This window comes from Anomaloglossus baeobatrachus, assembly GCF_048569485.1.
Source record: "Anomaloglossus baeobatrachus isolate aAnoBae1 chromosome 5 unlocalized genomic scaffold, aAnoBae1.hap1 SUPER_5_unloc_7, whole genome shotgun sequence".
Taxonomy (NCBI): Eukaryota; Metazoa; Chordata; class Amphibia; order Anura; family Aromobatidae; genus Anomaloglossus; species Anomaloglossus baeobatrachus.
In genome coordinates, this window is record NW_027441811.1 from 657,483 (window position 1) to 672,274 (window position 14,792).

At 42.1% G+C, this 14,792-nt stretch overlaps 1 protein-coding gene and 1 pseudogene across 1 annotated transcript; one reads left to right on the forward strand and one right to left on the reverse strand.

The window, feature by feature from the left end:
- The window catches only part of LOC142259311 (uncharacterized), a 111,148-nt pseudogene that overhangs the window by 28,704 nt on the left and 67,652 nt on the right, over positions 1–14,792 (forward strand).
- Positions 6,168–13,250, reverse strand: LOC142259315 (uncharacterized). The gene is made up of 5 exons (XM_075331786.1): positions 13,118–13,250; positions 12,922–13,034; positions 12,649–12,739; positions 10,929–11,114; positions 6,168–7,560 (listed from the first exon to the last, which is right to left on the reverse strand). Exons 1-5 carry the CDS (start codon positions 13,248–13,250, stop codon positions 6,332–6,334), a joined length of 1,752 nt encoding a protein of 583 aa, XP_075187901.1. The 3' UTR covers positions 6,168–6,331.

The following is a 14,792-nucleotide window of genomic DNA, read 5'->3' on the forward strand; positions in this document are numbered from 1 at the left end:
CTACGTCATTTTTTTTTAATTTAATTATTTTTTATACAACTATATATTGTGTACATATATTTATACACACACAGCACTGGCGTGAGAGAGAACACTGCAAAATTCTCTGTTTTTCTGATTTTTTTCTTTATATTTTTTCAGTAAAATGTAAATTGTTTTTTTATTCTATAAACCACTGACAACATGTCTCCGAATTTCCAAGCAATAAATTTTGTATTTTCTGAAAATACTAGTTTATAGAATAAAACAACAATTTACATTCTACTCATATATACAGTTAGGTCCAGAAATATTTGGACAGTGACACAATTTTCGCGAGTTGGGCTCTGCATGCCACCACATTGGATTTGAAATGAAACCTCTACAATAGAATTCAAGTGCAGATTGTAACGTTTAATTTGAAGGTTTGAACAAAAATATCTGATAGAAATTGTAGGAATTGTACACATTTCTTTACAAACACTCCACATTTTAGGAGGTCAAAAGTAATTGGACAAATAAACCAAACCCAAAAAAAAATGTTTTATTTTCAATATTTTGTTGCGAATCCTTTGGAGGCAATCACTGCCTTAAGTCTGGAACCCATGGACATCACCAAACGCTGGGTTTCCTCCTTCTTAATGCTTTGCCAGGCCTTTACAGCCGCAGCCTTCAGGTCTTGCTTGTTTGTGGGTCTTTCCGTCTTAAGTCTGGATTTGAGTAAGTGAAATGCATGGTCAATTGGGTTAAGATCTGGTGATTGACTTGGCCATTGCAGAATGTTCCACTTTTTTGCACTCATGAGCTCCTGGGTAGCTTTGGCTGTATGCTTGGGGTCATTGTCCATCTGTACTATGAAGCGCCGTCCGATCAACTTTGCGGCATTTGGCTGAATCTGGGCTGAAAGTATATCCCGGTACACTTCAGAATTCATCCGGCTACTCTTGTCTGCTGTTATGTCATCAATAAACACAAGTGACCCAGTGCCATTGAAAGCCATGCATGCCCATGCCATCACGTTGCCTCCACCATGTTTTACAGAGGATGTGGTGTGCCTTGGATCATGTGCCGTTCCCTTTCTTCTCCAAACTTTTTTCTTCCCATCATTCTGGTACAGGTTGATCTTGGTCTCATCTGTCCATAGAATACTTTTCCAGAACTGAGCTGGCTTCATGAGGTGTTTTTCAGCAAATTTAACTCTGGCCTGTCTATTTTTGGAATTGATGAATGGTTTGCATCTAGATGTGAACCCTTTGTATTTACTTTCATGGAGTCTTCTCTTTACTGTTGACTTAGAGACAGATACACCTACTTCACTGAGAGTGTTCTGGACTTCAGTTGATGTTGTGAACGGGTTCTTCTTCACCAAAGAAAGTATGCGGCGATCATCCACCACTGTTGTCAGGCCTTTTTGAGTTTCCAAGCTCACCAGTCAATTCCTTTTTTCTCAGAATGTACCCGACTGTTGATTTTGCTACTCCAAGCATGTCTGCTATCTCTCTGATGGATTTTTTCTTTTTTTTCAGCCTCAGCATGTTCTGCTTCACCTCAATTGAGAGTTCCTTAGACCGCATGTTGTCTGGTCACAGCAACAGCTTCCAAATGCAAAACCACACACCTGTAATCAACCCCAGACCTTTTAACTACTTCATTGACTACAGGTTAACGAGGGAGACGCCTTCAGAGTTAATTGCAGCCCTTAGAGTCCCTTGTCCAATTACTTTTGGTCCCTTGAAAAAGAGGAGGCTATGCATTACAGAGCTATGATTCCTAAACACTTTCTCCGATTTGGATGTGAAAACTCTCATATTGCAGCTGGGAGTGTGCACTTTCAGCCCATATTATATATATAATTGTATTTCTGAACATGTTTTTGTAAACAGCTAAAATAACAAAACTTGTGTCACTGTCCAAATATTTCTGGACATAACTGTATCTATAAAGAGAAGAATCAGAAAAACTGAAAATTTTGCAGTGGTCTCTTCATTTTGGCCAGGGCTGTATATACTGCTCCACGGTACTTTTGATTTTCAGCGCAGATGAAGCGGACGGCTACGGGCTGCCACCCCCACTACCATCTGCCTGGTTTACCTTTACCTAAGCCCGAAATTCATGGGGTCACGCCAATATAGACATGGCCACCATGAGTTTCTAGGAAACAGTACAAACAAAACCCACAACACTGAGAATTTTTTTTATTAAAAATAAAACAAAAAAAAAAATTTAGAGACTCCATTTTTATTATAAAACAATCCTTAGTCCGATGTAATCCAAATGGACAGCATTGTCAGCTTCAGTACTGTGCACAGACAGTGTCTATACAGAGTGAGAAGCAGAGAGCCATATCAGCTGTGCTACATCGCTCTGTACAGAGCAAGAAGCAGGCTGACAGTGAGGGTATGATTACACTTACGTGTCGCATTGCATCACCCCTTACGGCCTGACACTCTCAGGACAGGAGCGCCTCAGCTGCATGGAAATAGATGCAGCTGACCCACTCCTGTGGGGAGATGTTGCGTCGCATCACGGCGCACAACTCGCACAGTGACAATCAAAGGTCAGTTACCAACCTTTGATGACGGCATAGTCATGTGACCAGTCTGTAGCCAATGTGGTAATACAACATTCACACGTGACTGGTCATATGGGTATGACGTCACGGAAGGTCCTTTAGTCATTCTGGTTACTGAGAGGGCACAGTGATGATCGACTCGGAAACAGAAGCACCGGGAGACAGAGTCTGATGGACACGTCGCGGGACCTGTAAGTATGATCATAATGTTTTTCAATAATGTGCTTTTTTTTAGTCCCTGGTCCCGATCTGTAACACGAACGTCCCAGAAAGCTTGTGATCGGGCTCGTGTACGCGATCACTATGTGATCGGTACGATCCCCGATCTTTACGGTTTAGGATCGCCCATCCCTACTGCTGATCTTATACACAGGCTGCGGATTATAAATATTTTTTTGGAGTAAAGTAATTACAATTGTAAAATCCTAATCAGCAGGTTTGGTTGGAGACACCAAGGTTTTATATAAGGGAATATAGAAGAACTGACACTGGACACACATGGGAAAACTGCGGTAAGATGAAAATGAGAGAATCTGTGCCCCGGGGGTGGAGACTTCAGGCTTCCAGCGTGTCAGTATGAGACGGGGTCTTTGTCCCTGGAGCTTCTCTACTCGATATAATGAGACTCACTGATCTTATTCATATAAAAAGTGTCTGAGTAACATAGAAACTGCCTAAATATGAGGAGCTTGTCTGATCTATAAGTCACTGTATAAAGAACTATGGAGACAGCGCTATTCTTCTGTATAACATATGTGATGTTGCTGTAGCCCTAATATTTCTGTACATGACATCTCTGTGATGATTTTAGAAACTCGATCACATCAGATGTTCCCACAAAGAAGGAATGGATCGTAGATGGAAATAGTAATTTGTAATATGAACATGTTTATTATTGTAGTATAGAGAAGTTACAGACATTGTTCAGACATGGAGTTTGTGCGCTGAAAGTAACTAATGAATGGCAGATCGCTGAGATTGGGAGTTAGGAAGAAGAGGGAGGAGGAAGGCTGGGTATTTTGGGGGGAGGGTTGTAATACACCTGTCCTTATAGTGAATATATACAGTACCGTGTTTTTCCATAAAGTAGACAGTGTATTATACTTTTTATGTCCCCCAAAAAAGCACTAGGGCTTATTTTTGGAGGAAGTCTTATTTTTGGAGAAACATGGTTGGGTGTAAGTCCCCCCCCCCAAAAAAAGCAGACTCCCCCACTTCCCAGGAGGCTCATACTTACCAGATCCGGACGTCTGCGTGGCTTCCAGGTCCTCCCTGTGATCTCCGGTGGGTGCTGCACGCCGTCCTCCCCTGCTTCTGGTTGGCTGACTGACGCTGACACTGACACACACACTGACTGACGCGCACACATACTGACTGACGCTGACACACACATACTGACTGAAACACACACTCACTTCATCCAGAGTTACAGAATACTTCTGGCAGCAGGGAATGATGGGAGGATGTCACGTGTCCGGCCCGCAGGTCCTGTAAGCAAGCATTCTTGCGCTCCACTGCACTGCATCCCATGATTCTGCCAGCCAGAAAAAATCGGTGTCGCTGGATGTGGTGACTATGTGTGTGATCTGATGTTTGTATGTGCGATCTGATTGTGTGTGTGAGATCGGATGTTTGTGCGTGCGATCTGATTGTGTGTGTGTGAGATCAGAAGTGAGTGTGTGAAAGCTGATGTGTGCGATCACTGCAGGTCCTCTGCTCAGCGCCGGGTGAGTGATTGTGGGGTGCCCGCTGTTTATAATGAAGTGTCCTGCAGTATCTGTAACTTTTATAGCTGCACAGACACTTAATTATTGAACTGCAACTAGGGCTTATTTTCGGGGGAGGGCTTATATTTAAGCCTTGCTCCGAAAATGCTGAAAATCCCTGCTAGGGCTTATTTTTAGGGGAGGTCTTATTTTTGGAAAAACACGGTAAATATATAACAATGTAAAATGTTCATACTTGTCTTTACTTTCACTGTCTCTTGTGTTTTCTTGTTCAATTTTTCAAATGTACAGGTTCTTCCCATGTGATTTTTTTTTCCCCAGAATATATTTAATTTCAATTGTTCATATAATAGAAATCAATACATATCACAATCGGTGTAACACTACAATAATATTAACCACCACTAAACAAAATAAAAGAAAAAGAGGAAAAAAAAAGGGGCAGGGAAAGAACATCAATCTGGTCAATTCTATACATAGGAATCAATAATACAAATACATATAGATCAAAACCTCATAGGACAAATAGCATATGAAGAAAATAGCCAAATGCCCCAATTTCTCTGAATTTGCTTTCTCCTCTCTATATTATGGACAAGTGCAAATTCATAATAAATGAGTATTAATTTTCCTGACAAGCTCCTCAACCGAGGGAACTGAAGGGAGTTTCCACTCTATAGCCTGACATCGTCTGGCCCAGGTAAGTATATCAGCAATAACCGTTTTCACATTTTCAGGGAAGTTATCAAGTCCTATATTCAGGATTGCCAGTAGAGGATCCATTTAGATAAATCACCTGCTCCCAAAATACCATAACTTTAGGACAGGACCACCATACATGCCTCAGCGTGCCTTTCTGAAGACAGCCTTGCCAACAGGAAGGGGAATAATCAGGGATCATGTGAGCCAATTTGCCTGGAAACAGATACCACCTTGTATGAATTTCTTTAATTGTTCTAGGTGATTAATACAAGCTGAGGTCCTATAAGTCTATTCCGAGGCGGCCCACCATTGTTGAGGGAAGAATGTAAAAGATAGCACTTGGTCCCATTTTATCATGTATGACAACTTCACATCTTCCAACGAGGAGTTTAAAAACTATATAAAATTGAGATCCCTTTAATATTATATTCCCATTTTGAAAAAGTCTATGTAGAGAGAGAGGAGGTGAATTATAACCAATTTCAGATCCTGTACTTAGGAGATGTCTCACTTGGAGATATTGATAAAGACAGTTTCGATGTAATTGAAATTTGTCAACTTTCTTCAAAAAGGATATTACGTGAGAATCTCTATAAATTGCCACCAATTTAGAAATGTCACTCTCTTCCCTATTAGAAAGACTTAAATAAGGGATATGGGTTTCTAACAATCAAATAGAAATATCCAATAAAACAAAAGAAAGATTCCCTTCAACCCACCTCCTCCACCAATATTAAGGAGCAGATAGTATTAACTATTTTCAAAAGGCTTAGGCCATGTGCCCACGAGAGCTTGTACCTGCGGATATATCCGCAGGTACGGCCGCAGGTTTCCCGCAGCTGCTCGCCGGAATCCACAGCTATCCATTGCTGTGGGATTCCAGCTAAATAGCTGCGGAAAACCTGCGGACATTCATGCGATTTACCTGCAGAAGTCCCAGCCTCTATCTCCATATTGGAGAGGCGGGATTTCCGCAGTTAATTCCGCATTAATAATTGAAATGCAGTTATGTGCGGCTGCGAGACATCCGCAGCATATTCCGCAGCAGCACATTCCGCAGCATGGACACAGCACTCCCCATAAGGTAACATAAAGAGTGTCTGTACTTGCTAAAACCTGCGGATTTATCTGGAAAATTCAGATAAATCTGCAGGTTTTCCGCTGCAAAATCAGCAGGTACAAGGTCCCGTGGGCACATGGCCTTCAAGTAGCCCATGTGAATTTTTCTTAGTGGTCAACAAATTATAATTTTTAAGTAAAACATTTCTCTCTTTCTAGGTATAATATTGGCATCTACCCTTGTAAATTTGTGATGTTTGAAAATAATACATTTGGGTGTAAAACATTTCTCTCATTCTAAACATGTCAAAGGTTTCTCCCCTGTGTGAATTCTTTGGTGTTTTGCAAGATTTGATTTTTGGTTAAAACATCTCCCACATTCTAAACATGAAAAAGGCTTCTCCCCTGTGTGAGTTCTTCGGTGTGCAACAAGATTTGATTTCTGGTTAAAACATGTCCCACATTCTGAACATGCAAAAGGCTTTTCCCCTCTGTGAGTTCTCTGATGTCTAACAAAACATGATTGATCTGCAAAACATTTCCCACATTCTGAACATGAAAAAGGCTTCTCCCCTGTGTGAGTTGTCTGGTGCCTAACAAGATTTGAGTTTTGGTTAAAACATTTCCCACATTCTGAACATGAAAAACGCTTTTCCCCTCTGTGAGTTCTCTGATGTCTAACAAAACTTGATTGATCTGCAAAACATTTCCCACATTCTGAACATGAAAAAGGCTTCTCCCCTGTGTGAGTTCTCTGGTGTGTAACAAGCTTTGATTTTTGGTTAAAACATTTCCCACATTCTGAACATGAAAAAGGCTTTTCCGCTATGTCAGTTCTTTGATGTCTAACAAGATATAATTGATCTGTAAAATATTTCCCACATTCTGAACATGAAAAAGGCTTCTCCCCTGTGTGAGTTTTCTGATGTCTAACAAGACATAATTGATCTGCAAAACATTTCCCACATTCTGAACATGAAAAAGGCTTCTCCCCTGTGTGAGTTCTCTGGTGTGTAACAAGCTTTGATTTTCGGCTAAAATATCTCCCACATGCTAAACATGAAAAAGGTTTCTCCCCTGTGTGAGTTCTCTGATGTGTAACAAGATGTGATTTTCGGTTAAAACATCTCCCACATTCTGCACATGAAAAAGGCTTCTCCCCTGTGTGAGTTCTCTGATGTATAACAAGATATGATTTTTGGTTAAAACATTTCCCACATTCTGAACATGAAAATGGCTTCTCCCCTGTGTGAGTTCTCTGATGTTCAACAAGATGTGATTTATGTGCAAAACATTTCCCACATTCTGAACATGAATATGGCTTCTCCCCTGTGTGAGTTCTCTGATGTGTAACAAGATTGAATTTTTGGTTAAAACACTTCCCACATTCTAAACATGAAAATTGCTTCTCCTCCATGTGAGTTGTCTGGTAACTAACAGATTCTGAAGAAAATATTTTCTCCTCTGTGTGAATTTTTTTATTAATATTTTGATAGTCTGAAGTTGAAAATGGCTTCTTTGCTGTAAAAGCACTTTGATTTTTAATGCTGCTTTTGTGACATTTATTTTTCTTAACAGGTGGCTCAAGAATTGGTGTAGGAAAGAGGGTTTTGGGTTCCTGGAGAATCGGGCCGACTTTTCAGTTGGCTACAGATTCTATGCTAGGGATGGGCTGCATCTTAATGGGGAGGGTGCAGCTCTGCTGGGGCAGAAAATGGCTAGAAGGTTGGAGGAGTGTTTAAACTAGGAATGGGGGGCGAGGGTATTCACTTTATAGAAGGGGAATGTAGTGCAGATAGTGACCAGGGCACAAGTAATGAAATTGGGGGTGGTACGGGGGGAAGGGTTAGGACAGTCAATACAGTAAGCAGGAATATAGGTACAGAGTCATACGTAACGTGCATGTACACTAATGCCCGAAGCCTCACAAATAAGGTGGAGGAATTAGAATTAATATTGTTGGAAGAAAATTATGATATAGTGGGGATATCAGAGACATGGCTGGATGAGAGCTATGACTGGGCTGTTAATTTACAGGGTTATAGCCTATTCAGGAATGACCGTACAAATAAGCGAGGGGGAGGTGTGTGTCTATATGTAAAATCATCCTTAAAACCCATCCTGCGTGACAACATATGTGAGGGTACTGAGAATGTAGAGTCCCTATGGGTGGAGATAAGGGGAGGGAGAGTGAATAATAAAATACTGATAGGGGTGTGTTATAAGACGCCGAATATTATGGAAGAGGTAGAGAATCTCCTCATAAAGCAAATTGATAAAGCAGCGAGTCTCGGAGAGGTAATTATTATGGGGGACTTTAACTATCCTGATATAAATTGGGGAACAGAAACTTGCAGTTCCAGCAAAGGAAATAGATTTTTGATAACAATGAAAGATAATTACCTTTCACAAATGGTACAGGACCCCACAAGAGGGGGAGCACTACTAGACCTTGTACTAACCAATAGGCCAGACCGCATATCAAATATACAAGTTGGGGGTTACTTGGGGAATAGTGATCACAAAATAATAAGTTTTCATGTATTCTTTAGTAAGATGTATAGTAGAGGGGCTACAAGGACACTAAACTTCAGGAAAGCAAATTTTAAACGGTTGAGAGATGATCTTAGTGCAATAAACTGGGATGATGTACTAAGTAATAAAAGTACACAAAGCAAATGGGAGACTTTTATGAGCATCCTGAATAGGGCTTGTGCAGAAAATATACCCTATGGGAACAAACATGCTAGAAATAGGAGGAAACCCCTATGGCTAAATAGAGCTGTAAGGGAAGCAATAAAAGAAAAACAGAAAGCCTTAAAAGAATTAAAGAGGGTAGGTAGTGATGAGGCATTATATAATTATAGAAAATTAAATAAAATATGTAAAAAGCAAATTAAGTTAGCTAAGTTTGAGACAGAGAGACTCATTGCGAGAGAAAGTAAAAATAATCCTAAAATATTCTTTAACTACATAAACAGTAAAAAACTGAAAAGCGATAGTGTTGGCCCCCTTAAAAATAGTCTTGGTGAAATGGTGGAAGGGGATGAGGGTAAAGCCAACCTGCTGAATGACTTTTTTTCTACGGTTTTTATACAAGAAAATGCCATGGCAGATGACATGACCAGTGATGCCATAAATTCACCCTTGAATATTACCTGCTTAACCCAGCAGGAAGTACGCCGCCGCCTCGAAATCACTAAGGTTGACAAATCTCCGGGCCCGGATGGCATACACCCCAGAGTACTACAGGAATTGAGTTCTGTGATAGATAGACCATTATTTTTAATCTTCTCAGATTCCTTAATAACAGGGTCGGTACCGCAGGACTGGCGCATAGCAAATGTGGTGCCAATATTCAAAAAGGGGACAAAAACTGAGCCGGGAAATTATAGGCCGGTAAGTTTAACCTCTACGGTTGGTAAAATCCTTGAGGGTTTCTTGAGAGATGCTATACTGGAGTATCTCAAGAAAAATAACCTTATGACAGAGTATCAACATGGGTTTATGAGGGATCGATCCTGTCAAACTAATTTGATCAGCTTCTATGAAGAGGTAAGTTCAAGCCTGGACCAGGGAAATGCAGTGGATGTTGTGTATATGGACTTTTCAAAAGCTTTTGATACGGTGCCACACAAAAGGTTGGTACATAAAATGAGAATAATGGGGATAGGGGAAAATATGTGTAACTGGGTTAAAAACTGGCTCAGTGATAGGAAACAAAGGGTGGTTATTAATGGTACGTACTCGGACTGGGTCTCAGTTCATAGTGGGGTACCACAGGGGTCAGTATTGGGCCCGCTTCTTTTCAACATATTTATAAATGACCTTGTTGGGGGCATGCGGAGTAGAATTTCAATATTTGCAGATGATACTAAACTCTGCAGGGTAATCAATACAGAGGAGGATAATTTTATATTACAGGGAGATTTATGTAAATTGGAGGATTGGGCTGAGAAGTGGCAATTGAAGTTTAATGTAGATAAATGTAAGGTCATGCACTTGGGTAGAGGAAATAACATTTATGATTATGTACTTAATTGTAGAACACTGGGTAAAACAGACACAGAAAAAGACTTGGGTGTATGGGTGGATGGTAAACTTCACTTTAGTGGACAGTGTCAGGCAACTGCTGCCAGGGCTAATAAAATAATGGGATGTATTAAAAGAGGTATAAGTGTTCATGAAAAAAATATAGTTCTACCTCTGTACAAGTCACTAGTGCGACCGCACTTAGAATACTGTGTACAATTCTGGTCACCGATATATAAGAAGGACATAGCTGAACTGGAGAGGGTGCAAAGAAGAGCGACCAAGATTATTAGAGGAATGGGGGGGCTGCAATACGAAGACAGGTTATTAAACTTGGGGTTATTTAGTCTGGAAAAACGAAGGCTTAGGGGAGATCTAATCACAATGTATAAATATATGAGGGGACAGTACAGAGACCTTTCCAAAGATCTATTTACACCTAGGCCTGCGACTGGAACACGGGGGCATCCGCTACGTCTTGAGGAAAGAAGGTTTAATCATAATCACAGACGAGGATTCTTTACTGTACGAGCAGTGAGACTATGGAACTCTCTGCCGCATGATGTTGTAATGAGTGATTCACTACTAACATTTAAGCAGAGCCTGGATGCCTTTCTTGAAAAATTTAATATAACCAGTTATGTATATTAGATTTTATGACAGGGTATTGATCCAGGGAACTAGTCTGATTGCCGGATGTGGAGTCAGGAAGGAAATTTTTTCCCCATTGGAACTTGTTTGCCACATTGGGGTTTTTTGCCTTCCTCTGGATCAACATGTTAGGCTACGGGTTGAACTAGATGGACTTAGAGTCTCCCTTCAACCTTAAAAACTATGATACTATGATACTATGATACTAGTCTGTGATGAATCAGAAGGTAGGATTTGTTTAATAAAAGCAGATGATAAATCTTTGCTGTAAAGGGATGATGGTATATCTGGAATAGAGGCATTCATTTCAGTTATATCTTGTGTGATATCAAGGTCATACGATTTAAAAATTGAAGATGTCACTTGTGCCTCTAATCTCCTGGTACAGGCATCTGCCAAGAACAAAACTTATTTTTAACAACATATACAAATTTAAAGAAATAATTTATAAAATAGCTTGTAATGCTGTTACCAGCATCCCCACACTGTCCTGCACCTTTTCCCGGGGCAGGTCTCCTAGGAGTGCGCTTAGCTCACGCTCATATATTTTTAAACACCTAACCCGGAAGTTCCTCACAACCTATGGCTGAGAGACAATAGTTATTTAAGTCATCCTCCCCCTATGGTAGGTTCTTGGGCAATGTGGTCTATCCTTAGAGACGCGTTAATAGTTGTCAGTTACCGTGCCACTTGCTGAGTCTTATGCTGTGTGTGTTAACACGTGTCTGTTTCCTAGTATCCACTGTAGATGTTACAGCTATCTATACCAGCTGTGCCTACTATATCTGTTGCACCTGCTTAGACCAGCCATCCCGTCTGCACCCGACCACATCAGTGACTGTCAGTATCCAATCGCCGACTCTTGCGGTCAGGCATCACAGGACAAAGACTCTTTGGCATAGCATCTGGTGGCTACCTCCCAGCACAAGCCTATTCTCACCATCAGAGGCTAAATATGTGAACTTATAGTGAACATGATAAATAAAAAACAATCGTTTAATTGCACTTTTTTTGCAATTTCACTGTACTTGGAATTTGTTTCTCATTTTTCAAAACATTATATGATAAAATAAATAGTGTAATTCAAAAGTATAACTCATCCTGCAAAAAAATAATCATTGATATGTCTATGTTGACTGAAAAATAAAAAAGTTATGCTTCTTGGAAGAAAAAGGAGGAAAAACGAAAAATCGCCTGAGGGTGAAGGTGTTAAATTTTAGAAATCCTGTGGGTGGGCTGCCCGGCCTCCATGTACCCACCTTGGGATAATTCTAACCTCCCTCATATGTTAATGTTACCCTGTGCCGAACTTTGGATAAAAACGCCCCTATCAGCACATTCATCAGAAGGGAGAGAAGGAAGATCCATCAATAAGATGCCGAGATTCTAGGAAGATGGAGTCATTGCTCTCAGTGGGAGAAACAATAAGAATCTTGTAGTTATGATACTTATTAATGGAGAACAAAAATAAAATGAATGATATTACAAAGCAAGCTTTCCAGACTACTTAGATCTCTTCATCAACTACAGGATTATTATTTTCTTTCTCGCACTGAGAGCAATCAATCTTTATTCACCTGGTGAACACGGCACCAAACTAAGAATCTAGGAGGTCACAAGCATCATTACCCTCCGCTTTCTCTTAGGGGTCCACTATACAGATTAGATTTTTCTTCCTATGATTTTCTAATTTCAGAGGATAGGGTGGATCCTGCCTGTAAGATCTGGCTGATACAAATCTCACTCCAACAGACGGGCGTCCAATGTCCAAAATAATGGGGACAGTTTTGGTTGGAGGAGCATGTGGTGGTCTAGCAGCAGAATGATGACCATTTGATATGGCCGGACTACAACCCTGATAAAGCAGCCACAGCCGGTGACTGAGAAGAATCTGTGACTTCTCTGCATTTAGTGGTCACTACTCACCTGGGCGGTTATCTGTAAGAATTTCCTCTTTACACCGCTCATCACCCCTCACATATGTCTCTGTAGTATTAATATCGGGCAGATCTTCCCCCTGAAACAAATATTGTAAAAGTCACAGAAAGATGGAGAAGTCCCATCTATGATCAGCTCTAATCCTGCCATCTCCACCGCTCTCATTACACAAGTATAACACATATAATACTGGAGGATAAAACAAGACTGAGCACAAGACCTTCACAGCCGTCTACACATTATAGGGAGATTCCATGGCACCTTATCTCCATCTACTTGATGATCCTGAGGAACATCGGGATCTTCTTGGTTACAGTCCTGTGGGAGAAGAGGACGGGGACATCTCTCTGGTGTTGTCCTCTTACTGGATAGACCTGGAGGAGACACATACAGGGACTGAATTCATTCCTTACATACAGATAATTATAGGCCGTGTGTATTTAGTCCTATCTATTACCTGGTGATGTGAGTGGCTGGGGAACCTCCATCATGACGTCCTTGTACAGATCTTTGTGTCCTTCTAAATACTCCCACTCCTCCATGGAGAAATAGACGGTGACGTCCTGACACCTTATAGGAACCTGATACATACTATGATACCGTCATCCCCCGATCCCTTCATAGCGTTACTGTATAATGTCCCAGCATTCCCAGCAGTGTCACCTCTCCAGTCAGCAGCTCAATCATCTTGTAGGTGAGTTCTAGGATCTTTTGGTCATTGATGTCCTCATGTATCGGGGGGTGAGGTGGAGGCCCCGTGATTGGGCTCAGGGGTCTTCCCCATCCCTCAGACACATGGGCCTGACAGCGCTCAGTAGAGGTCTTCTTCACTACTGTGTAATCCTGGTTATGGAGAGACACAGTAATAAATCTCACTTTTCCAGACATTTCCAGAGTCCTCACCTCTCCAGTTCTGTCCATCTGTTATTCCCATAGATAAGAATGATGTAATGTGACGTCATCAGAATCTCTCACCTCTCCAGTAAGCCGGAAGAGGATCTCTAGGGTGAGGTGTAATATCCTCTCCGCCATCTTCTCCCTGTCCATATCCCTCCTTCACGGGGCAATCAGGAAAATTCTCTTCTATAGAAGATCTCCACTGAGAGGATCCGATATTGTAGGGACCTGAATGGGGAGAAGATGACGATGTAACATCATAAAGAATCCGCTGTAATAATACAATTACTGGAGAGAATAAGGGAAACATATAATGAGATCATTCTGGGGGAACATTATACTGTGTGAGGGCAGAAAGTGTCCGAGGACAGAAAGGGGCCAAGGACCGAGAGCAGAAAGGGGCCAAGGACCGAGGGCAGAAAGGGGCCAAGGAACGAGGGCAGAAAGGGGCCGAGGACCGAAGGCAGAAAGGGGCCGAGGACCGAGGACAGAAAGGGGCCGAGGACAGAAAGGGGCAGATGACCGAGGGCAGAAAGGGGCCGAGGACCGAAAGGGGCCGAGGATGGAGGGAAGAAAGGGGCCGAGGACTGAGCGCAGAAAGGGGCCGAGGACTGAGGGCAGAAAGGGGCTGAGGACTGAGGGCAGAAAGGGGCTGAGGACTGAGGGCAGAAAGGGGCTGAGGACTGAGGGCAGAAAGGGGCCGAGGACTGAGGGCAGAAAGGGGCCGAGGACTGAGGGCAGAAAGGGGCCGAGGGCAGAAAGGGGCTGAGGACTGAGGGCAGAAAGGGGCCGAGGACTGAGGGAAGAAAGGGGCTGAGGACTGAGGGCAGAAAGGGGCCGAGGACTGAGGGCAGAAAGGGGCCGAGGACTGAGGGCAGAAAGGGGCCGAGGACTGAGGGCAGACGGGTTTCCTCACTTCCGGCCTCTCATAGTTGGGGCGTTTGTATCTATTAGAGGGAAAGGAACAAAAACATCACGATTCATAGAAATCACCAAGAGAAAAACACCAAGAAAGTCTCAGAGCTGAAGGGGTTAATGCCGCCTGCCCCAGTAATGGGGAATCTCCACACACCTCCACCTGCAGAGCCGCACACTAGATATATAATACCCTGCACCTACCTCCACCTGCAGAGCCGCACACTAGATATATGGCTGCTCTGTGCTTACAGGACCTGTGATGATGTCACATGGAGGGGAGGAGTCAGGGTCACATGGTCAGCTCCTCAGTGTATGCA

Excerpts from the sequence above, each read along its gene's own strand:
- LOC142259315 (XM_075331786.1), bottom strand. The coding sequence starts at position 13,250 with ATGTATCAGGTTCCTATAAGGTGTCAGGACGTCACCGTCTATTTCTCC. Across the intron at positions 11,115-12,648 it reads TCTTACAGATAACCGCCCAG|ATGCCTGTACCAGGAGATTA; the intron begins GTGAGTAGTGAC and ends TGTTCTTGGCAG. Across the intron at positions 7,561-10,928 it reads TTCTGATTCATCACAGACTA|CAAAGAAGCCATTTTCAACT; the intron begins GTATCATAGTAT and ends GTGCTTTTACAG.